General features: G+C 41.9%; 1 protein-coding gene and 1 long non-coding RNA gene across 8 annotated transcripts in view; both read left to right on the top strand.

Annotated features, from left to right (window-relative positions):
• steap2 (STEAP family member 2, metalloreductase) overlaps positions 1-8,533 on the top strand; it is a 52,893-nt gene extending 44,360 nt beyond the window's left edge. For all 7 annotated transcript variants that reach the window (XM_036125476.1, XM_036125470.1, XM_036125474.1 and 4 more), the window contains 3 exons: positions 701-1,228; positions 4,874-5,038; positions 6,577-8,533. In XM_036125476.1, coding sequence (XP_035981369.1) covers positions 701-1,228; positions 4,874-5,038; positions 6,577-6,870 — 987 coding nt within the window. In that variant the 3' untranslated portion in view covers positions 6,871-8,533. The remainder of the gene's footprint in view (positions 1-700; positions 1,229-4,873; positions 5,039-6,576) is intronic.
• A 16,495-nt stretch (positions 8,534-25,028) lies between these two features.
• On the top strand, positions 25,029-26,562 carry LOC118556895. Its single transcript, XR_004927457.1, has 2 exons — positions 25,029-25,400; positions 26,166-26,562. It is a non-coding gene; the product is annotated as an uncharacterized LOC118556895 (long non-coding RNA).

The raw sequence follows: 26,562 nt of genomic DNA on the forward strand, positions 1-26,562 counted from the left end.
CGGCGATCTCTAGGACACCTACTAGAGATCCTGCTCTGCAGTGGACAGCCTCCAGGCCGCCCACTACTATGCCGAGGTCTGCTTCCGAAGATCTACGTCTGGGACGCCCTCTGAGACGTCTGCCTGAAATCTTAGTTTGCCCTGTTTTAGGTTGTTTTTGTTTTGTCCCTGCCTTCATCATCTGGATAAGTCCATCACCTGTTTTAAAATAAACCTTTTAAAACATTACATTGTGTCTGGTCCGAATATAGGGTTCCCAGAGCTCTCATTCATTACACATCCAGGAGTGACTGTTGCAAGTCATTGACCTGATGCAATCTAGTGACTTGAGTTTTCCTAGACAGAAATCTTTGTAAACAATTTGAATACTAAACTAAACTTAACAGCAGTTTTAAAAGGATTAAAAGGATCAGTTGGATGCATATACATTCATATTAGAATTTGTCTGGTAGGAATGAATTTACCTTTTTTATTAATTGCCTTGAGAAGATGTACTGTGAATTGGGGTTATATAAATAAACTGAATTGAATTGATGGTGACAGCAAAGCTCCTAAGCTCAAGGAAAAGTGTAATGCCTAGATCTCAGAGGCAGCTTGGTTAAAAACTAGATCACTATCATATATTTTTAACCATCTCCCCTCTTTGCCTTCTTTCTTCACCTTTGACCAGTATTTCTCACTCTGACCCTGGCTCTGATAGGTGTTTATCTGCAGTGACTCGATAGAGGCTCGTCAGCTGGTGATGGAATTGGCACGTCAACTCAACTTCCACCCCGTGGATATGGGCCCCCTCTCTTTGTCCCGTTACATCGAGAATATCCCTATCCAGTTATTCCCTGGTTGGAAAGGCCCCGTCCTTGCTGCTGTTGCCCTCTCCATCTTCTTTTTTGGTTACTCTTTTGCACGTGATATAATCCACCCATATGTGAAACACAAGCAGAGTGACTTCTACAAGATTCCCATAGAGATAGTGAATCATACGTTGCCCAGTGTTGCTATCACTCTCTTGGCCCTAGTGTACTTGGCTGGCCAAATGGCGGCTGCACACCAGTTGTACAGTGGAACCAAGTACAAGCAGTTCCCTCACTGGTTGGAAGGCTGGCTGCAAAGCAGGAAGCAGTTAGGTCTGATCAGCTTTTTCCTGGCTGCTGTCCACGTTCTCTACAGCCTTTGTCTGCCATTGAGAAGATCTGAGAGGTACCTGCTGCTCAACACTGCCTACCAGCAGGTTAGTAATGAAAAGATGGTAATGTAAAGTGAACTTTACTTAAGAAAATAAGTATATTTTGTCTAAATCTTCTGGATTTCACTTAGCAGGGCCTTATATCAAATTTCATGCAAATAGTATTTGAAATGTGTGGACGATATAAATGAGAACTCTGTGTTGGACACCATGAGAACTAAAATGCTATTCTTAGTAAACGATAATGGATAATGGGTGTGTGAGTGACAGGAAGGCTGGTGGAATAGTGAAGTTGCATAAAGTATTGGATAAGTTTAGGTGCAGTGTTGTGAAAAAGTTTTTGCTACCTTACACATTTCCCACATAAAGAAGTTTGAAAATCATGGCACTTATAAAGGGCAAAACTATCCAATCCAACCTGGTCAAATGTGAAAATTTAATTCCTCCCTAAACCTAATAACTGCTTGTTCCACCAGACAACTGCCATCAAGTGTTTGTTATAACTAACCATTAGTCTTTTCCATCGTTAACCCCTTTTCTATTGAAAGCCCAAGGCTTTTTTTTACCCCGGTAAACTAAAGCCTGAGGCTTTTGGGTTTTTCTGTTTCCATTAGCTAGGGGTCATTTATGTAAATCAACCCAATGACGTATGGGCTGTAGTGATGAAAAACTGCAGTCACACTCCGGTCCAGTAAGAGGCACCAAGGAGATGGCGGTCAAACAAATAAAGGCAGACAAGTTGTATTCATATTCTGCCAATCAGTAGTGATGGGCACTACCGTTCTTTTGAGTAAACTGAATCACTAGAATCAGTATATTAAAATGATTAATTCACCAAATAATTAAAGGGTAACTAACCCCCAATAAGCTGTTAACATGGTTGTCTTATAATACTGTCTACATATCCTGATCATTATTTTGAAAAATGAGTGCTTATTTGTTAAACTCCTGCTGTTGTGTCTAAAATCGTCAGTGTGGCACCCTCCCTGGGTTAAACAGTGGTCTTGCATTCAATTGAGAATTAACATTGCTTTTGGTTGACCTGATGTAATTTTGATGTAGTGACATCAGTAGCCCTGCCGCTATGGGGTATAAAAGTAGCTTCATCTTAAAAAAAAAACAGCTTCATCTTGTGCCTCCATAGAGAGCAATGTTGATCTTTTTAAACCCTCTCGCAACATTTTTTTATTAAAAAAAGCGCCTGGAAACAAATCTACCAAAAGTTTGGCAAATTTACGTGAAAGCACCCGATTGTTCTGTGAGGACGCAATGAAGTTGGTTTTGGGTTGATAGTCATGCTCAGTGGCTTCAACAGCCAGCCAGCAGACCGAGAGTGGCAAACCTAGATCAGCCTCCCTGTATCAGGTCGAACAGGGAGGCTGATCTGGGTCTGCAAAAAACAAATAAAAGTTGCGTGCTTCTGTCTCTTGCTTTGTTCGGTGACCGACGCGCAAGCCCACAGCCTGGGAGTCAGTGCGAAATCTCTCTCTCTCTCTCTCTCTCTCTCTCTCTCTCTCTCTCTCTAGAAAGATTTTTTTAATTTATATATTTTTTTATCATTTACCATATATCGCAGATTTCTTTAGTGTCAATGTTGCAAACAGGAGTTTGGGTGGGGTGGGGGGGCAGGCATTTCCCTTTCCCAGGAATTTCTAGGGCAGTTGAAAAACAAACGAAGAACGGAGCTGGGCAAGCCGTGTAGGGTGGGTGGAACTGCTGCTAAAGTTAGAGAGACAAGGCTGGTGGATATAATGGACTAACAATGTTAAAAGTGCAGCTGCCGAGGAGGAGAGCAGGTAGACCACAGTGGAAGCTAATGGATGTAGTAAAGGAGGATATGCAGAGCGAGGATGCTACGAGAGATTTTTATATCATATCATCATCATCTTTTTTTTAGCTCGATCATGTAATTTTATAACCTGACAACAGCCAGCTGCATGTATCGCTCCGCCTAGCTCCACTCACATACATCTGGGACACGGCCATAGGAATTGCCTTTACTGAAGGCTGGGCCTTATCAAAACTCCTTGCATATGATTGGATAAGCCACTTGTCTGTCATCTTTATCGACGTGCTATTTCAACCAGTCACACCGAAGCTAACCCGTGACGCTGATGAGACCGACGCCGGAAAAAAAACACCTTTTTTTTTTTTTTTTTTATGTGTTTGCGGCTGTAGTGCAGGGTTTCCCGCAGCGCTATTTTGGCGAGGCGACCGCGGAAAACGTGTCGTCCACCCCCCCCTGCTCCGCGAGCCGGTCCGCGGAAAACGTGTCGTCCACCCCCCCGCTCCGCGAGCCGGTCCGCGGAGAAAAAGTCATCCACCCCCCCCCCCCCCCCCCCCACCCCCGCTCCGCAAGTCGGTCCGCCTCGCATAAGCAAATTCCTGCGGGAAACACTGTAGTGGTCACACCGAAGCTAAGAAGAGGGGGGAAGACAGGCGGCAAAGCGCCGCGGGTCGGAGTCGATCCCGGGCCGACCGCGTCGAGGACTAAAGGCCTCCCAATATGGTTCGCGCTAACCGCTAACCGGTCCGGAGCGCGTCCGCGTACGCGCCCCGGAAAACAAAACTTGCCAAATCCGGTCGGGAGAAGGGCGAAAACATGGTTTCCACCAACAAAAGCCTTCAGAGCCGTTCTCTGATGTTCTTTTAATGAAACAATATCAAGTAGATTGGACAACACGGAAGAAATAACACGGAAGAAATAGCAGCATCAATGCTAACGCTTGCTTCCTCGATGCGAGCCGCCATTGTTGTTGGAATCTCACGGTGGCTTCTCCACTACGTCACATCCATGAAACACCCGCCCTGCGTCCTGATTGGCCAGACCAAAAATTTGCTTGGGGAAATCACTTTCAATGAGCCGTGTCCCAGATGTATGTGAGTGGAGCTAGGCGGAGCGATACATGCAGCTGGCTGTTGTCAGGTTAGTAATTTTATACCAAATTACAAAAAAGTTACATCACAGCACCGTACATAGTGTAATCTCACATCATAGCAAAATAGCAAGAAATGTGTTCTGAGCAAGCAAAAACACCCACAGAAGATGGCTGTGTCAAAAAAGTCCAAAGCTCTAGTGTAGGGAAAATATAAATGATCAGGTCAGGGATCAGGATGGAGAAAGTTTCAGGAAGAACAGACAAGGTGATGAAAGGAACAGGAATTGCACATTTAGATCGTAGTCTCAAAAGCATTTGGGCTAAAAATCTACAAAAAGTTAATAGCATTGCTTAAAGCATTTGTGGTTATGTAACCACTCACGTAACATGATTAAAAGTCTCCCTGATTCCTGACCCAAAATGGAAGCCCCTCATTGCTGCGTAACTAAGGGAGGATCCAAAAGGACATGTTGGCCTTAGATCAGCCAGAAAACAAATAAGATGAACCAAGAGGTTGTAAATGTTATCTCATAATTTATATAAAAAATATCAATAAAGTACAGGAATGTGAGGTGTTTTGATAAGTTCAGGAGTCTCAATCAGAACCTTAAAGTGTGCTCAAACCACTATGGACCATTCTGAATTATCAGGTAAAGAATAGCTGTACAGACCGTGTCCGAGCTGGTTTCTGTCTTTAGTATTGTTTCGATTCTAAGACATCTCATTCATATCTCTGATGTTCAATTTGCTAACTCACCTGTGAAAACTATAAGCCATACATGATGAATAAAATCTCAACATTTTCCAACAGATTAATGCTAATGTGGAAAATTCATGGAACGAGGAGGAAGTGTGGCGGGTGGAGATGTATGTTTCCTTTGGAATCATGAGTTTTGGACTCATGTGCCTCCTGGCTATCACCTCCATTCCTTCTATCAGTAACTCTCTCAACTGGCGGGAATTCAGCTTTATCCAGGTACAAACTTGTTTCTCAAGAGATGGATAAGACTTGTGTCCACTGAATCTGTGATATCTAATCAAAACACAAAGATTAATTCTTTATTAATCAAAATGGATAAATAAAAAGCTAATAGATATACTTTATATATTTAAGGATAATCACTTACATCAGAAAGGGCATTTGTCCTTCTGTTCATGTTTCGTTTCATGTCCCTTTAATTTTTTACTAAAAACAATGTTAAAAACTTTATTTAAAAAATTATATTTCACAGTTTAAAACACTTTGCATTCATTTATGTGAGAATGGTCAGATGACCAGACTGCTTCCTCCTTCAAGGGATGAGGATTAAGTTATTTTTGCCAGGTTAATCATGATCCCTGCAGATAAGACTGTCCGTTATTTCAGATTGTTCTCACTCATCAATAATTATCATTATCAGACAGTTTACTGACAGTCAGGGCTCAGAGTCTGCATCAGAGTAAGCACTTTTCAGTTTAGGTCAGAATTACTGCAGGTATCCCCACTCCTTTTAAACAGACTTTATTGCCTTAACACTATCTGGCGCTAATGAGCTATAAGGCATCCCACAATCCTTTGCCTGACATATGAGTACAGCCCACCTCATGGAAATCAATGAAAATATCCAGAGAGAAGAGAGTACGCACTTTGTAGTTCATTTTCGGAAGGTTGTAGGCCCGAATTTGACTCGCATCATCCATATGCGTTTCCATTATGCAATGACGTCAGAGTTAAAGGTTGTCTGAAAATGGCTCCTTTCCTACCCACGATAGGGTTCTTACTGTTGACCCCATGAAAGTTCAAAGAGCCGGAGTTAGGAGTTATAATTAAGGGTATTCAGATGGAGCCTGAGAAGCTGTTTCCTGTATAACGAATTGGTCAAACAGCTGCTACAATTAATGACACACTGTTTATGAGGCTTACCACTTTTTGGATACCAATGCTACCCATGCATGGTATGCTAGCTTCAGTGAAACATTATCCACCACAAATATTCACAAATATTCTTTTCCAAGTCTAGTCTCAAGTTATTCAACTCAAGTTAGAGGCAATGACTCTGATGACTGAAATATTATGTTTCCCCGTCAAATCTCCAACATCTAGGTCCCCTCTACCTCTGCATCACTGTAAATTAGTCCCTATACCCAAATTATTACATGAAAATTTGATAATTATCATTCAATCTAATATTTATCAATAGTCATCTTTAATTTCTTAACATGAATTGCCATTTAAATATCAGCTAAAAGCTGTTTTTTATTAGTTTGAAAACTGATTAACTTTATTAATTACCTCATTAGAAATAATGAGAATAGATAAGAGAATATTGGAGGTAAGACTTGTATTTTGTTCTGAAATGGTCCAGTCATTTATTAACTCTCAGCAGGTATTGCCCTGAGTAAAAAAACACACACAACAGAATTGTAAAAACAATGTGAACCTGATCCCAAAACAAACCCATCTCAATGTACAGATTGACAGACAGAGCCGTTTTTTAGTTTTCATCATGAGTTTTATTGTTCTTTTTCCTGTAGTCCACTCTGGGTTACATCGCCCTTCTCATCGCTACTTTCCATGGCCTGCTCTTTGGCTGGAAACGGGCCTTTGATGAGGATGCCTACCGCTTCTACCTGCCCCCCAGCTTTGTGGTGTCCCTGGCTCTGCCTGTCTGTGTCATACTGGGAAAGGTTCTAATGTTGCTCCCCTGTGTAGGCCACAAACTTCACCAGATTCGCAAGGGTCAGGACACCAGTCCTTACAAGGGCCGGCGTCTGGAGCCAGTTGGCTCAGCGGCAAACATTTCACCTGAGAGAGTTACCATTATGTGATTCTTTTCATACTTTCTGATTTTAGCTCTAAGAACATAATACTGTCTTTCTCTGAAGAGTTTTGCTGATTTCTGTGCTCTGGACAAGTGTACTGTTCTTTACTCCACAGCTACTGACCATGTTAGGTCTCATGTTACAGTTTTTCCCAAAAAAGCTGTTGCACTGAAAAATCTTTACTTAACATCCCTTCCGAATAAGAAGTTGTTCTCCTGTGTTTCAAAAACACAATGTTCTCATTTTTTTTTTTTTCTTTTGTTGGAAATATTAATTTTCTACCAAAAAGGGAAATTCTGGCACTGCATAGTCTCCTAAATCAGATGTTAGTGTCTGGATGTTTCCTAACGTCCAAGAGAATATTTGTCACTAATATGTAGTAGAAATGAAAAGGATGATTCAGCAGTTTAAATCTTTCATGAAGTTGAGCAAAATGAACAAATAACAGTCCCAGTGGCTCATTCAAATTCAGATTAAAAGAGATCCTAAAGGGAAATTATATACAGTTTTATTTTTCAACACGTAGATGCTGATGACTGAAGGGAGGAAGGATCTCCTGTAGAGCTCGGTCTTTCAGTGTTTCTGGAGAAGCCTCTGACTGAACATACCACTGATTAAGAGGATGCTTAGGGTTGTCAATAATGTTCTTTTTATGAAGAGTCCTTCTTTGCATAGTCACCTTCAGAGGTTCTAGAAGAGTCCCTAGAACAGAGCTCTTGTTGAGCTTCTTTAAGTCAGTTGCTCTGATGCTGCTACTCCAGCAGATGATGGCAAAGGAGATCACACTCTTCACAACAGACTTATAGAAGACTTGCAGCATCTTGCTGCAAACCCTGAAAGAACAAAGCTTCCTCAGCAAGTACAGTCTGCTCTGTCTCTTCTTATAGACAGCTTCACAGTTGCGTCTCCAGTCCAGTTTGTTGTCCAGGTGAACACTGAGGTATTTACTCCACCACTTCTTCTCCCAGTATGGTAATCGTGTTGGTACAATTCCCATTTCTCCTGAAATCTCCAACTATCTCCTTTGTTGTATCCACATTCAGAATGAGATGAATGTTTACAAACCATGCCACAAAGCGGTCCACCAGCTCCCTGTACTCAGCTTCGTGTCCATCTCTGATGCATCCAGCGACTGCAGAATCATCAGTCTGTCTTGTATTAGAAGTCTGAGGTGTAAATAGTGATAAGTAATGGTGAGAATACAGTCCCTGTGATGCTCATGTGCTGCTGACTACCTGGTTAGACACACAACCCTTCAATCTCATAAACTGTGGACTGTTTGTCAAGTAGTCTATGATTCAGGCGATTGTAGAGGCCTCCACCTGAGTGTTCTGGAGTTTCTGACAAAGCAAATCAGGCTGAATTATGTGAAATGCACTGGATAAATCACCTACTGACAGATAGCTTACAAGAAGTAATCAAACCACTGGATATCCTGACATAATCCCCCAGGCCCACTTCTTCACTAGAACAAAGAGGCTGCAGGCTTGTTTATGTGGGAATGATTCAACGCAGCTTGACCACTGTTTTGGAGTTGATTCAACTGATATTTGTTTTCAGTAAGGTTTCAATTTAAAAAAATATCGATAAGTCTTTTTGCATACATGTTTTCATTGGTTTTTGTTTGTCTGTGTTTCAATAAAGTTATTCATTTGGAGACAAAATGGTATATTTTGGCTTATTTTGTCTTTATTTATTGACGTTATGTAGTGTACAGTGGTATATTTTGGTGATTCATGGGGTAAATGTTATGAGCCAAGCCTGTGTCATATGCAGAAGCAGTCTTACAATAGAAATAAGCCCTTTTTATTTGACAAGATTCCATTTTATGCGGTGAAAAACACCTTTGTCACAGTTTTGGGCACGTTTGGCTAAATTATTCCAAAACACAGCTTCTAGGTTTTCAAGAGTTTTCATGGTGTTTTATTGTATTTATGTAGAAAACATTTTGGGCGAGGCGCAAAAATGTATATTTTTTTGCCCCCATTATTCAACCACCAATAAATGAGACATGGTACCGGTTGCAATAGTAGTTGCACTAGGAAAATGTTTCTAATCTTTACACAGACACCAAACGTTCGCAATGAAACTTAACTATGGAGCTACCCTGCTGAATTCTCCTGCTGTTCTCCAATTTTGTATTTTTTGTTTTAAACTTTTTTCATGAGCCTGGCCGGGCTCAGCCCCGAAGAGGTGACATGGGTCCCCCATCCGATGGGCTCACCACCTATGGGAAGGGCCAAAGGGGTCGGGTGCGTTGTGCAATGGGTGGCGTTCTGATCCTCGGCTGCAGAAGCTGGCTCTTGGGACGTGGAATGACACCTCTCTGGTGGGGAAGGAGCCTGAGCTCGTGCGCGATGTTGAGAGGTTCCGACTAGAGATAGTCGGGCTCACCTCGACACATGGCTCTGGCTCTGAAACCAGTCTCCTTGAGAGGGGCTGGACATTCTCTGCCGGGGGCAACTACAGAGTGAGAGGCGCCGAGCTGGGGTGGGCATACTTGTTGCCCCCCCATCTCGGTGCCTGTACGTTGGGGTTCTCCCCGGTGAACCCCGCAATTGTGTGGGGGGACGGGTTCTGACTGTTGTTTGTGCTTATGCGCCAAACAGCAGTTCAGATAACCCACCCATTTTGGAGTCCTTGGAAGGGGTACTGGAGAGTGCCCCTCCTGGGAACTCCCTCGTTTTGCTGGGGGACTTCAACGCTCACATGGGCAATGACAGTCGGACCTGGAGGGGCGTGGTTGGGAGGAAAAGCCCACCTGATCTGAACTCGAGTGGTGTTCTGTTGTTGGACTTCTGTGCTCATCATGGATTGTCCATCACAAACACCATGTTCAAGCATAAGGGTGTCCATATATGCTCTTGGCACCAGGACACCCTAGGCCGTAGTTCAATTAACGACTTTGTTGTCGTTTCATCTGATCTGCGGCCGCATGTCTTGGACACTTGGGTGAAGAGAGGGGCGAAGCTCTCCACTGACCACTACCTGGTGGTGAGTTAGCTCCTATGGCAGGGGAGGAAGCCGGTCAGACCGGGCAGGCCCAAACGTACTGTGAGGGTTTGCTGGGAACGTCTGGCAGAGTCCCCTGTGAGACGGAGCTTTAACCCCCACCTCCGGGAGAACTTTGAACACATCCCGAGGGAGGCGGGGGACATTGAGTCTGAATGAACCATGTTCCGCGCCTCTATTGTTGAGGCGGCTAGTCGGAGGTGTGGCCGCAAGGTTGTCGGTGCATGTCGCGGTGGCCACCCTCGAACCCGCCGGTGGACACCAGCGGTGAGGGAAGCCGTCAAGCTGAAGGAGGAGTCCTACCGGGCTGTGGGACTCCGGAAGCAGCTGATGTGTACCGGCAGTCAAAGCCGCAGTCGGCTCGGCTGGTCGCCGAGGCAAAAACTCGGGCGTGGGAAGAGTTCGGAGAGGCCATGGAGAAAGACTTCCGTACGGCTTCGAAGTGATACTGGTCCACTATCCGGCGTCTCAGGAGGGGGAAGCAGTGCAGTACCAACACTGTTTATAGTGGGGGTGGTGTGCTGCTGACCTCGACTCAGGACGTCGTGCTTCGGTGGGCGTAATACTTCGAAGACGTCCTTAATCCCACCAACACGTCTTCCATTGCAGAAGCAGAGCCTGAGGACTCTGGGTCGGGTTCTCCCATCTCTGGAGCTGAGGTTGCCAAGGTTGTTAAAAAGCTCCTCGGTGGCAAGACCCCGGGGGTGGATGAGATTCGCCCTGAGTACCTTAAGGCTCTGGATGTTCACAGGACCGAACAATTTGATCAGTGTTGGAAGATTTGGGTAGACTATGTAAAACCTAAAAGACCTGATTTCATTTTTAAAGACCAAACTTGTTAAACTCCCTCAGCAACCCACTCTCTTAGAATAGCCATGCTTTATAATTATCTTATATTATATTGTTTTGTTACTGTTTCCCCCCCCCTTTTTTTTTTTTTCCACACTTTCTTTTCTTTATAATCACTTTAAAATCTCCCTCAGAGAAGTGTAGTTACATTTTTGATTTGACTGTTATAAGGCAATGGTCTATATGTTAATCTTATTTCAAATGTTGAAGTTAGTTTGATGATGCCTATTGTCATGTAAACGATACTTTCTCGAGAACCAATAAAGATATAATAAAAAAAAATAAATAAAGGCTCTGGATGTTGTGGGGCTGTCTTGGTTAACGCGGCTCTGCAGCATTGCGTGGACATCGGGGGCAGTTCCCCTGGATTGGCAGACTGGGGTGGTGGTCCCCCTATTTAAAAAGGGGGACCGGAGGGTGTGTTCCAACGACAGAGGAATCACACTCTTAAGCCTCCCTGGTAAGGTCTATTCAGGGGTTCTGGAAAGTCGAATCTCTGATTCAGGAAGAGCAGTGTGGTTTTCGTCCTGGCCGTGGAACACTGGATCAGCTCTACACCCTCAGCAGGATCCTGGAGGGGGCATGGGAGTTTGCCCAACCAGTCTACATGTGTTTTGTGGACCTGGAGAAGGCATTCGACCGTGTCCCCCGAGGGATCCTGTGGGGGGTACTCTGGGAGTATGGAGTACCGGGCCCTTTAATAAGGGCTGTCATCTGTGCTCGGGGAAGGCGGGCCTTTGGTTCTCCACAACCACTATCAAGCTATTTCCTTCTGGATAATTTTCACCTAAACTAGTGCACTTTCACAAACTCCCACAGGTGCTGGGTCCCAGGTATTAAATGTTCACTTATATACAGTAATCTTATAATTTATTTATTTATGTTCTTTCACTTTCTTTTTTCAGGTATCACATTACACATGTCAGCTTACATAATAATATATATGATTTAGCAATGGCATCTAGGTGTTATTCGATTGTATCTGTAGCTTTATGTCTGTTGGTTGTGCTGTTCTTTTTGCATCTCTCTTTCCAGGTGACGGAACAGATGGAGAAGGTTTTATAATTCTCTCCCTTTTATCTCTTCTTTCTTTCACCTCTACTCTTTTTTTTCTTCTTTTCTTTCTCTTTCGCTTCTTGTTCTTCCTTTACTCTCCCATTGTAATGTCCATATAATTTGAAATTCTCCCTGCAGGAATCACAATAAAGCTATTTACAAGCATAAATCAAGTAGAGCACTATGGCGAAAGCTGTTCGCTCCACTTGTAAAAGCAAAATCTGTCGAGCTCTATCTGGCATTGAGACATCAATTCCTATTGCCACATTGCTGGACAGGACACTGGGAAAAAAATAAAAATAAAATAAATAAGGGCTGTCAGGTCTCTGTATGACCGGTGTCAGAGTCTGGTCCGCATTGCCGGCAGTAAGTCGGACTCGTTTCCGGTGAGAGTTGGACTCCGCCAAGGTAGCCCTTTGTCACCGATTCTGTAAATAACTTTTATGGACAGAATTTCTAGGCGCAGCCAAGGTGTTGAGGGGATCCGTTTTGGTGGCCTTAGGCAAGGCAAGGCAAATTTATTTATATAGCACAATTCAGTACAGAGACAATGCAAAGTGCTTTATATGATTAAAATATAGGAATAAAAGCAAGTAGGGATAGAATGTAGAAACAAAAAAGAACATTTAAAAACAGTAAAACAGTTTAACTTGAACATTCAAAGGCAATTTTAAACAAATGTGTTTTTAATCTCGATTTAAAGAAACTCAGGCTTTCCACACTTTTACAGTTTTCTGGAAGTTTGTTCCAGATAAGTGGAGCATAGGAACTAGATGCTGCTTCTCAGTGTTTGATTTGTGTTCTAGGTATGCAGAGAAGGCTGGAGCCAGAAGACCTGAGTGGTCTGGAGGGTTTATACGCTGATAACAAGTCTGTGATGTATTTAGGTGCTAAGCCATTTAGGGATTTATAGACTAACAGAAGTATTTTAAAGTCTATTCTCTGAGATATAGGGAGCCAGTGTAAGGACTTTAGAACTGGGGTTATGTGCTCTACTTTCTTAGTCTTAGTGAGGACGCGAGCAGCAGCGTTCTGGATCAGCTGCAGCTGTCTGGTCCACTTTTTAGGCAGACCTGTGAAAACACCGTTGCAGTAATCAATTCGACTAAAGATAAACGCATGGATTAGTTTTTCCAGATCGTTCTGAGTCATTAGTCCTTTAATCCTGGAAATGTTCCTCAGGTGATAGAAAGCCGACCTTGTAATTGTCTTTAGATGCTTTTGAAGGTTCAGGTCTGAGTCCATCACTACACCCAGGTTTCGGGCCTGATCGGTGGTTCCTAGCTGAAGCGACTGAAGCTGTGTACTAACTTTTGATCTCTCCTCTATTGGTCCAAAGATTAGTACTTCAGTTTTATTTTTATTCAATTGAAGAAAGTTTTGACACATCCAGGCATTGATTTCTTCTAGGCATTTACTCAGTGCCTAAACTGGTTTATAGTCACCTGGTGACATTGTGATGTAAAGCTGTGTGTCGTCTGCATAGTTATGGTAGCTGATGTTATTTTTTTATTATCTGAGCTAGAGGAAGCATGTAGATATTGAAGAGGATGGGAAACCCAGGATGGACCCTTGGGGAACCTCACATGTAATTTTTGTCATCTGGGATGTAAAGTTACCTACTGACATAAAAAAGTCCCTGTCCTTTAAGTAGGATTTAAACCAGTGGAGAGCTGTACCAGAGAGGCCGACCTAGTTTTCCAGGCGTTCTAACAGGATGGAGTGATCGACAGTATCAAATGCTGCACTGAGGTCCAATAGTACCAGCACGGTGTTTCTTCCACAGTCTGTATTTATATGGATGTCATTAAACACCTTGATAAGGGCGGTCTCTGTACTGTGGTGAGCACAGAAACCAGACTGGAAAACGTCAAAGCGGCTGGTCGTTGTTAAGAAGGTGTTTAATTGTTGAAACACAGCTTTTTCAATAATCTTACTGATAAAGGGGAGGTTTGAGATGGGCCTGTAGTTCTGGAGTAGTAGTTTGTCTAAATTGTTATTTTTCAGCAGTGGTTTGATAATTGCTGTATTTAGTGACTTGGGGAAAACACCTGACAGAAGGGACACATTTATTATCTGAGTCAAATCAGACGCTATGACAGGTAAAACTTTCTTAAGGAAAACTGTGGGTAGAACATCAAGGCAGCAGGAGGGGGAACTTAGATGCTGCATGATCTCCTGTAAGCTTTTGGAGTTTATTTGGCTGAATTGGGACATTTTGTCAGGATAAGTCCCAGTTGGATACAGCTTTGGTTCTAGAGTTGGTATGGATGTACAAACTGATCCTCTAATTTTTAGAATTCTTTCGGTAAAAAAGTTAGCAAATTCATTGCAGGCCCTGGTGGAGTGGAGTTCGGAAGCCACTGACACAGGAGGATTTGTTAATCTGTCAACTGTGGCAAATAGGACACAAGCATTATTAATGTTTTTCTTGATGATCTCTGAGAAGAAAGATTCTCTTGCATTTTTCAGTTGTAAGTTATATCTGTAAAGTCTCTCTTTATAGATGTCATAGTGAACCTGCAGTCTGTTCTTTCTCCACCTGCGTTCAGCTTTCCGACATTCCCTTTTTTCACCTCTAACTGCTGGAGCATTTCTCCACAGAGATTTATTCCCCATTTGTTTAGGATTGCTTTCAACTGTTATAGTTAACTGAATCACCACTTTTTTGATCTATTTTCTATCTACATTTTATTCCTACTTGCTTTTATTCTGTTTTATTTTGCTATATGTTAATCATGTAAAGCACTTTGCATTGTCTTTGTACTGAATTGTGCTATATAAATAAATTTGCCTTGCCTTGCCGATTGGCTTCATCAGGGCGTGATCTACAGCTCTCACTGGAGTGGTTCGCAGCCGAGTGCAAAGCGGCCGGGATGAGAATCAGTGCCTCCAAATCCGAGACCATGGTCTTGAACCGGAAAAGGGTAGAGTGCCTCCTCCGGGTTGGGGAGGATGTGCTGCCCCTAGTGGAGGAGTTCAAGTATCTTAGGGTCTTGTTCACGAATGAGGGGAAGATGGAGCGGGAGATCGAAAGGCGGATTGATGCGGCGTCTGCTGTGAAGCGGGCACTGTACCGGTCCGTTGTGGTGAAGAGAGAGCTGAGCCAAAAGGCGAAGCTCTGGATTTACGGGTCGATCTACGTTCCCACCCTCATCTATGGTCACGAGCTTTGGGTCGTGACCAAAAGAACAAGATCCCGGATACAAGCGGCTGAAATGAGTTTTCTCTGTAGTGTGTCTGGGCTCTCCCTTAGAGATAGGGTGAGGAGCTCAGTCATCCGGGGAGGACTCAGAGTAGAGCTGCTGCTCCTCCACGTTGAGAGGAGCCAGTTGAGGTGGCTCGGGCATCTGGTCAGGATGCCTCCTGGACACCTCCCTGGTGAGTTGTTCCAAGTGGCTGGGGAGAGGGTCGTCTGGGCCTCCCTACTGAAGCTGCTACTCCCGCGACCCGACCCCGGATAAGCGGAAGAAAACGGACGGACGGACGGACTTTTTTTTTCATCATTGTTTCGCTGGGCGATGCCAATAGCCGTAAGCTGCTTCCTTGTTTTAACCCCTGCTATGCATGCGCATATGTACTTCCATTAATAATGTAAATAAACAAAAAAAAGGCTTTATTTACTAACAAATTGGGCAAAAACAAAGCATAAAACACCAAAATAACAACTGATAATCTTTCATAAAAACTTATATGCAACCAGAGCTACTGACGTACCTTCATAGTAGGTACACCTGGTCTGGCGTTCTGTTAGCTGTGACATCATCCAGGGAAGACAGATCAACCGCTATTACCATCTAATATAGAACAGATTACTCGATCAATGTGTGCTTATGTGCTTGTTTGTCTCTCTTGTTGTGTTTCTGCTCTGTCTTCTGTAACCCCCAGTCGGTCGAGGCAGATGACCATTCATACTGAGCCTGGTTCTGCTGGAGGTTTTTCCTTCCTGTTAATGGGGAGTTTTTCCACTGTCAGTTCATGCTTGCTCAGTATGAGGGATTGCTGCAAAGCCATGGATAATGCGGACAACTCTCTCTGTGGCGCTACGCTTCTTCAGGAGGGGTGAATGCTGCTTGTCAACACTTTACAATCAACTGGGTTCCCTTATATAGGAAATGTTTTGACCAATCTGTATAATCTGATTCAGTCTGTATAATCAGATTGAATTTGACTTTGGAAAGTGCCTTGAGATGACAAGATTCATTAATTGGCGCTATATAAATAAAATAAAATTGGCGTATAATTAAATAAAGTAAAATGCTAATGGTTTTCCCTTTAACCGTAGATTAATCCCTACAGTATGTTCAAGTCTTTCTAAGAGAATATTGTGATCATCTGTATGAAATGCAGCACTAAGGTCTAACAGAAGTACTGATGCAAGTCCATTATCTGAGGCCATGACAATATCATTAGTGACCTTCACCAGAGCTGTTTCAGTGCTGTGATGAGCTCTGATGCATTTTGAGAAAATTTACAACATTCTCTTTCTCTCTCTCTCTCTCTCTCTCTCTCTCTCTCTCTCTCTCTCATATATGGCAGAGACAAATTTGATGTAAGAGCAGTTTGTTTCAAAAAGTGACAGTTAAAAATATAGTGAGGGGTGTCACACCTGCTTTTTGTGGCTGCCAAGGAAATGAGGAAATAGGAGTAAATATGATACTTGACTTTTTCACTAATTCTCTGCCACCAACTCTGGCTTTTTCTGCACCAACAGAATTGTTTCTTTTTGTTAATTATGGTTTAATATTCTCCATAAACCTTCATTAAAGATTTCTAATTGTACTCGCGAGAAATGCTTCTTATTTCTTCTAGGCTTATTTCCTGCCGTTACTATGGTGAATTGCGTTATCTGCATTCCATTGATGAGGGCTTCTTTCGTGTTCGCGCTGGACTCAGGGTTGATTGGACGCTGAGTTTAGTTACCTGATTGATATCCCCTGTTCTGAAACCGAAAATCGCTGAGTATGACAGCGTGAGGTGGAACTACTGACTTCTACTCAGGCACTCTTTCTGAAACGGGGCCCTGATGTGTATCCAAGGCTGGCTGTACTACAAAAATATTCCAGTCTGTATTTCTATGTTGAAATCAAGCAGAAAACACACAAGGTTTAGAATTTTCCCTGCGAACAGTGTCAATTCTGGATTGACGTCTCAAAATGCTGACAGAGCAGATAAACCATATTCACCTCAACCACCGTACGGGTTAATTGTTCATTTTTCAATTCAATTAAATGAAATTTTATTTATATCGCGCCAATTCATGAAACATGTCATCTCAAGGCACTTTACAAAATCAAAATCAATCAGATTATACAGATAGGGTCAGATTATACAGAATGGTCAAAAAAATGTCCTGTATAAGGGAACCAGTTGATTGCATCAAAGTCGTGACAAGCAGCATTCACTCCTGTAGAAGCGTAGAGCCACAGGGAGAGTCGTCTGCATTGTCCATGGCTTTGCAGCAATCCCTCATACTGAGCAAGCATGAAGCCACAGTGGAAAGAAAAACTCCCCATTAAAGGGAAAGAAAAATCTCCATCAGAACCGGGCTCAGTATGAACGGTCATCTGCCTCGATGACCGGGGGTTAGAGTAGACAGAGCAGAGACACAATAAGAGAGACAAACAAGCACAGAAGCACACATTGATCCAGGAATCTGTTCTACATTAGATGGTAATAGCGGGTGATGTCACAGCTAACAGAACGCCAGACCAGATGTACCTACTATGAAGAAGAGAAAGAGAGAGAACAAAAAAAGTTAAAAGCTGAAATGACGACAAGCAATGCAAAATTGAAGAATAGTAGGACTCAGTAGAGTGAGAAAAATAGACCCTGATGTCCTCCAGTAGCCTAAGCCTATAGCAGCATAACTGTAGAGGTAGCTCAGGATAACATAAGCCACTCTAACTATAAGCTTTGTCAAAAAGGAAAGTTTTAAGATTAGTCTTAAAAGTAAACAGGGTGTCTGCCTCACGGACCAAACTGGGAGTCGGTTCCACGGGCGAGGAACCTGATAGCTAAAGGATCTGCCTCCCATTCTACTTTTAGAGACTCTAGGAACCACCAGCAGACCTGCAGTCTGAGAGCGAAGTGCTCTGTTAGGAACATACGGGGTAATCAGAGCTCTGATATATGATGGAGCTTGATTATTAAGGGCTTTATACGTTAGAAGAAGAATTTTAAATTCTATTCTTGATTTAACAGGAAGCCAATGAAGGGAAGCTAAAACTGGAGAAATATGATCCCTCTTGTTGATTTTCATCAGAACTCTTGCTGCAGCATTTTGGATCAGCTGAAAGCTTTGAACTGCATTTTGTGGACTTCCTGATAATAAAAAATTACAATAGTCCAGCCTTGAAGTAACAAATGCATGGACTAGTTTTTCAGCATCGCTCCTGGACAGAATGTTTCTAATTTTGGCGATATTCTGGAGGTGAAAAAATGAAACTCTGAAAACCTGTTTAATATGGGATTTGAATGACATGTCTTGGTCAGAAATAACACCAAGATTTTTTACTTTATTACCAGTGGCCAAGTTAATGCCATCCAGATTAAGTGATTGATTAAGAAGTTTATTTTTTGAGGACTCTTGAGATTACAACTTCTGTCTTTTCAGAATTTAAATGCAGAAAATTTTACGTCATCCAGCTTTTGATGTCATCAAGACATGACTGCAGTCGAAGTAATTGATTGGATTCATCAGGATAAATATAGCTGAGTGTCATTAGCATAACAGTGGAAATTAATCCCACGCTGTCTGATAATTTTGCCGATCGGAAACATATATATAGTAAAGAGAATTGGTCCAAGGACTGAACCCTGTGGTACTCCACAAGTGACCTTAGATTTATTATTAACATGAACAAACTGCAATCTGGAATCAGATAGGAATTAAATCAGCCTAATGCCTTCCCCTTAATCCTTACAGTATGTTCAAGTCTTTGTAGGAGAATATTGTGATCAACTGTTTCAAATGCAGCACTTAGATCTAACAGGACAAGTACAGACACAAGTCCATTATCTGGACAATGAGAATATCATTAGTGACCTTCACCAGAGCTGTTTCAGTGATATGATGAGCTATGAAGCCGGACTGACACTCCTCAAGTAGGTCATTACTTTGTAAATGTTCACATAGTTGATTAGCAACTACTTTGTCAAGAATTTTAGATAGGAAAATAAGATTAGATATAGGTCTGTAATTGACTAACTCATCTTGATCAAAAGATGGTTTCTTAAGTAAAGGTTTAATAACAGCTACTTTAAAAGCCTGTGGTACATATCCATTTACTAAGGATAGGCTAATCATGTCTAAAATAGGGCCACTGATAAAAAAGGGAATACCTCCTTAAACTACTTGGTTGGGATCGGGTCTAACATACAGGTAGAAGGTTTAGATGAAGCAAAAATTTTAGATAGCTCAGGAAGCTCTACTGCTTCTAAACAGTTCAAACACCGCACAGGTTCTAAAGATTCCTCCAACGCTGCCTCACTTACTGAGGATGAGGTAATCATGTTTGGGACGATGCTAATTATTTTATTTTTAATAGAATCAATTTTATTAATGAAGAATCCCATAAAGTCATTACTGCTAAGAGCTAAGGGAATGGATGGATCAACTGAGCTGTGACTCTGGGTAAGTTTGGCAACTGTACTAACGAGAAATCTAGGATAATTTTTATTCTACTCAATTAATGATGAAAAATATGCTGCTCTAACTCTGCCAAGGGTCTTGTTATACAACAGTAGACTGTCTTTCCAGATTAGGTAGGATGCCTCTTGGTGTGTAGAGCGCCATTTTCTCTACAATTTCCTAACATTGTGCATAATCACCTACTTTTTCAAGGGAGCTACACTACCCCTTTTTAACTGTGCCGAGACCAGTCCGAGCTTGGTAACTGGGATAACTATCAAGTGTAAATGGAACGCAAACTGAACTGAACCGAGCTAGACACAACCGGAACACGCTAAATGCAGACCATAGTGATGGGTCGATGAGGCGTCATGAAACGTTTCGACACATTGGCAAACTGTATTGATACTGTGCCGATACTGTGTCACTGAATACTGACACCTGCTGGACCTTAAAAATCCCTACAGGCAACCTGGTTGACAGAGTTAACTGACACTGATTTGATATACACAATACAATTTAAATCATTGTATGTTGCATTGTATTATTTTATATTTTCACCTGAATTAAACATATATTTGATTTTTTTTAGATACAGTCAATAAATAATGTGAAGGAGGATGCTTGTGGACTGGCTTTTTTATTTTTTACAAATGGTTGATCGGGCGCTGTGTTTAGTTACCTGACTGATATCATCTGTTCTGAAATCGGAAATGCTGAGTATGACAAAGGGAGGAAGAACTACTCAGAGTAGCAGCTTTCTAATCAGTGTAGATCAGCCGTTTTTTCTGAAATGACGCTCAGAACAAAGACGCACAGCGCAACCCGCCCAACCATAAAGGTCTGCCTAACCCATCCATCAGTGGTGCGCTCCGATCAGCACCTTGCGCTCACAGAGCGAGACTGTGGTACAACACCATCACACCAGAGTTACAAAATGGTTAAAAATTAACCATTATTAACCGTTATTTTGTTTACAGTTCAGCTTGGATTTTCTTTACTGCGCAGCATAGCTTTGCTGCGCGCGCTGCTGTCCGCGAATGCACGCGCGTGCAGCTTAGAGGGAACAGAAACAGTTTGGCGCATCAGTCAGTTCAAAACAGGTACTGTATTGGTCACGTGACCGAAACAGTTCCTGTATCGGTCACGTGACTTTTCCATAGCAATACACACATCGACACGGGTTTCGATCTATGAGACCGACACATGCGCCATCCATTGGATGGCGTTGACTCATTTATACTAACATAGTCCTCTTGTAGCCAGGTTTCTGTGAGACAAAATAAATCAATCAATCTGATTATCAGAAATCAATTCATTAACTAACAAAGTCTTTGAAGAGAGAGACCTTACATTTAATAGACCACATTTAATTGTTTTATTTTTTGGTTCAAGGTGAGCCGTATTGATTTTTATTCGATTTTTATGATTTGTTCCTTTTAGATCAGTTTTTGATCTGTTAAGTTTTGGCCGTGGGAAAGACACTGTCTCAATATGTAATGGGCGGGCAACAGTACAGAAGCTGCAGAGAGGTGTGTTAAACTACGGCTCTGCTTCCTGGTGTGGGCCCTGGGTTGTCAGCATTTAGGAGAACTAAGAAATCCGGCCAGATTCCTAGAAAATAGAGCTGCACCATCCAAAGTGGGATGGATGCCGTCTCTCCGGATCAGACCAGGTTTTCCCCAGAAAGTTCGTAAGTTATCAATGTAGCCCACGTCGTTTTCAGGACACCACCTAGACAACCTGCGGTTGAATGTTGAAATGCGGCTAAACATGTCATCACTGGTCAGATCAGGCAGGGGACCAGAGAAAATTACGCAGTCCGACATTGTTTTAGCAAACTTACACACTGAAGCAACACCAACTTTAGTGACCTCCGATCGGCGTAACCGGGTGTCATTACCGCCAGCGTGAATAACAACTTTACTGTATTTACGCTTATCCTTAGCCAGCAGTTTCAGGTAGGATTTTATGTCAGCCGTTGTGGCCCCTGGCAGGCATTTGACTATGGTCCCTGGTGTCTCTTGTGTCACGTTTCTGACTATTGAGCTACCAATCACCAGGGTCGGCTTCTCAGCGGGTGTGTCGCTGAGTGGGGAAAATTTGTTGGAAACGCAGATAGGTGGTGACCTGGGGGCTGGAATATAGAGCTATGCTTCCTATAAACCGTCACGGTTACCCGGCTGCTCGGGTGCTGCTGCTGGAGGACCGCTGCGTGAAGTTACTCTATGTGGCTCCACAGTAGCAAAGGGGCGGCTATCAGCTGGTTTTTAAACAGCACAGAGCCGAGTCTCCAATTCTGACACCCTCGCCTCCAAAGCTACAAAAACACTTCATTTATTATTTATTTATGTACCATTATCACTAAAGGAGGCAGAGGAATAACTAAACATCTGACACAGAGAGCAGGAGATAGGGGGAGACTTAGACAGAGGCAGAGAAGCTGAAGTAATAGGAGGAGAAGGAGCCATTGCGAGGCTAATGCTAGGCTAGGCTAAAGCTAAGCTAGCGCCCTCTTACCATGCCAAAAAAGCAAACCGTGTGAAACATGAGGAGTTCCCAAATGTGATGTGCAGCAACAGAGAACGTTTTAAAAGTGGTTATGTGTTAGAAACAGATGTTACAGCAAAGAAGATAAACGCGAGAGAGTCTGGAGCAACAGACCGCAATTCACACAGTGACAACAGGAAGTGACACAATACGCCTTACCGCAAACAGGAAGTGACAACCAACAGCGCTGATCAAGGCCCCGTGATGCATGAGCTGACACTATGACGTACAAGTGGTGCGATACATGTCAGGCAGTTGGTGGAGCACCAGTCAAGACAGTAAATGGAAGTCATTATAGGAGGCATCATGGACACAGACAGCAAGCTTTAATTCAGAGTCTCAGGAAGTTGGGCATACACAATACAGAGTTGTGTGATGCAGTGGCCTTACATATTCACTTTGGTTCCAAAAGCAGGATATAAAACCCCACCCAGACTCATTCAACACCATGTCGATTTCCCTGCTGGCGACAAAGAAGAGACAAAGAAGCAAGCGAAAGCGAGCTGGAAGCAGCGCTATTAATTTCTGTTTGAAACGTCAGCACTGAAGTCAACAGTGGAGTAAACATTGACGCTAGGAGGGTCAGAACCAAGCAGTACAACTCTGCCAAATTGAAGAAACTTAGGTTACTTCAGGTAGAAGAGAATACTGCTGCCCCAGCTGCTGTAATTACAGAACCTCTTCTAGTATGAATTTTTACTTCAGTCAGTCAGCCTGACACCATTGCTCATGTTCATGTATGCTAATGCTTGACTTTTGAGTCAAGACACAGCTCTACAGGTTGCTGTATCTCACTGTTAGTTTCCAGCCCAAACCAGCATAAAACCTGCCCAACTAAAAAGAAAAAAACAAGCCCAAATCTCAAACTCTCTTATGTTAAAAGCGCAGAAGTATTAAACACATGAGAACATACCAAATAACACACAAGATCACTTTAACAATCATGATATATCAACCGGAAAAACAAAACAAAAAGAAAAGCTTTTATCAATAGTTTCCCCACATGAGTTGTGAATCTACCTTAATATAAACATAATTTCTCTTACAGAATATAGCTCAAACAGTTCTCTTTCACAGTCATGAAATATTTCTAAGTTGATCAGAAGAACTGAACCCCTCTAGGAGCGTTTATATTGACAAATACAATTTCATAGTGACACTTGATTAACTATTATTCTTTTCTTGTTTTATTATAACTATCAATATTATTCATTATAACTATTACTGTCAGATTCAACTCATTTAAAAAATAAATTGACCAGTAAAATTAGTTCAATGAGATGGCATTTTATTAAAAGGGTTTTAGTTTTCTTCCAGACTATTTTGATATATATTTTGTTAGTAATTCTTTCTAAAGGCCAAACAAATGTGAAAAGCTTCCCAAATTTTTTACAACCTGCCCATAAGCTATTTTAGTTCCAGCTCATTGTGTTCAAAGAAGCCTAATTGGGTGGAAACCTGCCTAATTTGGTGACACTGAATATACCATTTCTTTTTGTTTGTTAGATATCTTTTAGATTTTGGGATATTGAGTTAAAGGTATACTATGTATGGAAGAAAAACAGTCCCATTGGAATCCACCTTTTTTTAGCACTGAATTTTAAACACTGAATTTTTTAACACTGAATTTTAAACACTGAATTTTTTTTGACACTGAATTTTAAGCACTGAATTTTTTTAGACATTGAATTCCTGACACTGAATTTTAATCTGGTAAAAATTCACCTGCAAAAAATTCACCTGCGAAAATTTAGCTGCAAAAATTCGGCTGCAGAAATTCAACTGCAAATATGACTTTAGGTGAACTCAAGCCAAAGCAATCTACACTCGATAGAGTCGAGCAGCTTCTAGCCAATGAAATTAGCTCATTTGGTCACGTGACACTACGGTTGGGCATAGCTTTGTTCCCGGCTGAATAGAGCTGAATAAGGAGTTTTTCTACTTAAATAGATATGATTACAAAACGTCAGGTAACTAATAGACAGCCATTTGAGTTTTCCATGTAATCGGACAGGGTGAAACAACTGAGCCGATCACAGCTAGAAGAAGCGGCCGGCTGCCGACTGCTTCTTCCGGATCAAACCATGAGCCTTGGCAGACAGGGGTGCTGCACTAGTTGTGATTGGCTCAGTTATTTCATCCAGTCCGATAAGATGAAAAACTTTAATGGAGATCTATTAGTAGCTATCTGATTGTGATGGCCACACCTGCAGCCACACAGTCGGTAACCTCACAAACCACTTTAAGTGGTTTGTGAGGTGGTTCACTTTAAGTTTGCACATACTGTATACATACGTTAATTTGTTTGGTTTTTAGTGTGACAATATTGAAGTACATTAGTTCCAATTGTAGCGCGCACATTTGGTTAACTTTTGTATATTTAATTTTGTTACATGCTTAACATCTGTTTGTTTTCTTTTTTTTTGGTGTTGTGGGGAGTGCCTCCAACTGGGCTGAAGCAGAGGACTCTGGCTGGCACACTCCAATCCCTGATTGACTCACTGATTGGGTGGTACCATCTGGAGTTCCACTAGGGGGGAGAAGACCATGGAGTCCTTATTTTAATTCTGTGGCAAATTCTTTCTTTTGCTTTTGGGATTTATTTATTTTGCTAATTTTTAGTTATTAGTCATTTAAGTTTAATCCTTAAACCAACTGTGTTTAGTTATCTTTGTTGTTGCATAGATGTTCCCTTTCCCTCTTCCTCAGTGTGTTAGTCTGGTCTGATCAGCCAGTATTTAAGCCCCCTTTGTTTGTTGTATGTCAGGTCAGTTTGTTTGTTTGAGCAGTTAGTTTGAGGTTTTTGTTATGTTTAACTTTGATATTTTTGGCTTGAGTTAGCTTCTTTATTTGACCTCTTTTAAGGGCCCTATAATTATTGTTTGAAATTTTTGTTACTTTGGGGAAATAAAACCCAGTTTTTTGAAAGTTACAACTGTGTCCTCATGCTTGACCGGCTCGGTCCCTCACACTGATGTTTTGTAATAATATCTCATTTAAAGTCCTCATTTCACCTTATTTTCAACGGAAATACGGAGACAGTGAGTTGAAGGTTTTCTGTGCGAGAGTTCCGGCGGGTCACTTCCTGTCTATGGCGAGCTTGCTGAAAAGAGACTCATGCAGCTACGTCGTCTCAAATTACTCGTAAATATGACTTCGAAGAAGACTGGTGTAAAAGAAAGGTTTACGTGGAGTGTTTTGATCATCAACCGTGAACGAGAGCTGCGGATGTGAGGCGCCCTACTTCCTTCAGCCGAAGAACGAGAAATCCCTCCGCCTGTGGTTAAAAGCTGTAAGTCTGAAGAAACCACCGAAGCGACCGTATTTTTTTCATTTTGTAGACAAAAGACCGACAGAAGACCAACTATGCCAGAAAAGTGGCTGGGCTACGAAGTTGCATTAAAAACTCCAAGGTGATAAAGAGGAGAGCAGAAAGGTAAGCTAAGGGATGTTTACATCAGCCAACTTTGACTCTTAACTCCTTAGTTTGTATCCATAGTGATGAAACATATACTCTCACGTGAAGACAGCCATCTTTTAGCTTTGTTCTCTCTGTAAATTATTATCTGGATATTTTTACAACCCTGGAAATAGGTATGGAATTCCGTTTATAAAGTGAAATGAAAGATTTACAGCAAAATATATTTAGCCTGTCATAAGAGATAAAAGGCAGGGCTCATTTTTCATTTTTGTTATTCATAAATGTTTAAATTAGTCACAGTTCCAAATGAAATATTTAGATAACAAGCTTAATATTTAGCTCCAAAGTAAACGTTTAAACTAAACGTTTACTTTGGAGTTAAATATTTAGTTTGAAAACTAAATGCTTGGTTTGCAGTGTAATACTTCGTTTACAAACTAAACATTTAGCTGTGTAAATAAATATTGAATTTGGTACTGTGACATTTACACATATTTAACATGGTGGAAATCTGACTTTAAAAATGAAAACCCGTTTTTTTCCTATTATGACAGTAAAGAACCCAAAATATTGCTGTTATATCTTGACTGTGTAACCTTACAAATGGCATCTCATACTAACTCGGGGTGTTTATAAATACTGATAGGAATGTGTGATATGAATATTTGAATGAGTAATGATACAGGTGTTGTTCTATTAGCTTGGTGTTAACATAGTTTTAAGTAGTATTGACATGTTTAATGCTGTCTGCTAAACTGATTGTGGTCTTGTGTTTGACAGATGACAGCCACTGTGATGCAGAGGATGACCGGACTGCTCCATAATCAGTCACATATGAATAAAAATGCTGTTACTACAGGCACTGATGATCACACCTACGAGAAAAGAAGTAGAAGGATGTATGTGGCTGGCTTCCTGGAGTATCTTGGTTCTGGCGATGAAGTAACGGCAGACAGAGGCTTTACCATCAGAGATCTGCTGTTTGAGAGATTTAACCTTGTTCTACCAGCATTCACTCATAAAAGGAGGACGGTTGTCTGATGAGGATGTAACTGCCACAAGGATTGCAGATGTCCACATACATGTGTGAAGAGTTATCAGGAGGCTCAAAGTTTTCACAATAATCTCCCAGACTGTAACCATCAGCTTCAATATAAAATGGACAAAATCTTTCGAA

This window comes from Fundulus heteroclitus, chromosome 21 (assembly GCF_011125445.2).
Source record: "Fundulus heteroclitus isolate FHET01 chromosome 21, MU-UCD_Fhet_4.1, whole genome shotgun sequence".
In the NCBI taxonomy this organism is placed as follows: Eukaryota; Metazoa; Chordata; class Actinopteri; order Cyprinodontiformes; family Fundulidae; genus Fundulus; species Fundulus heteroclitus.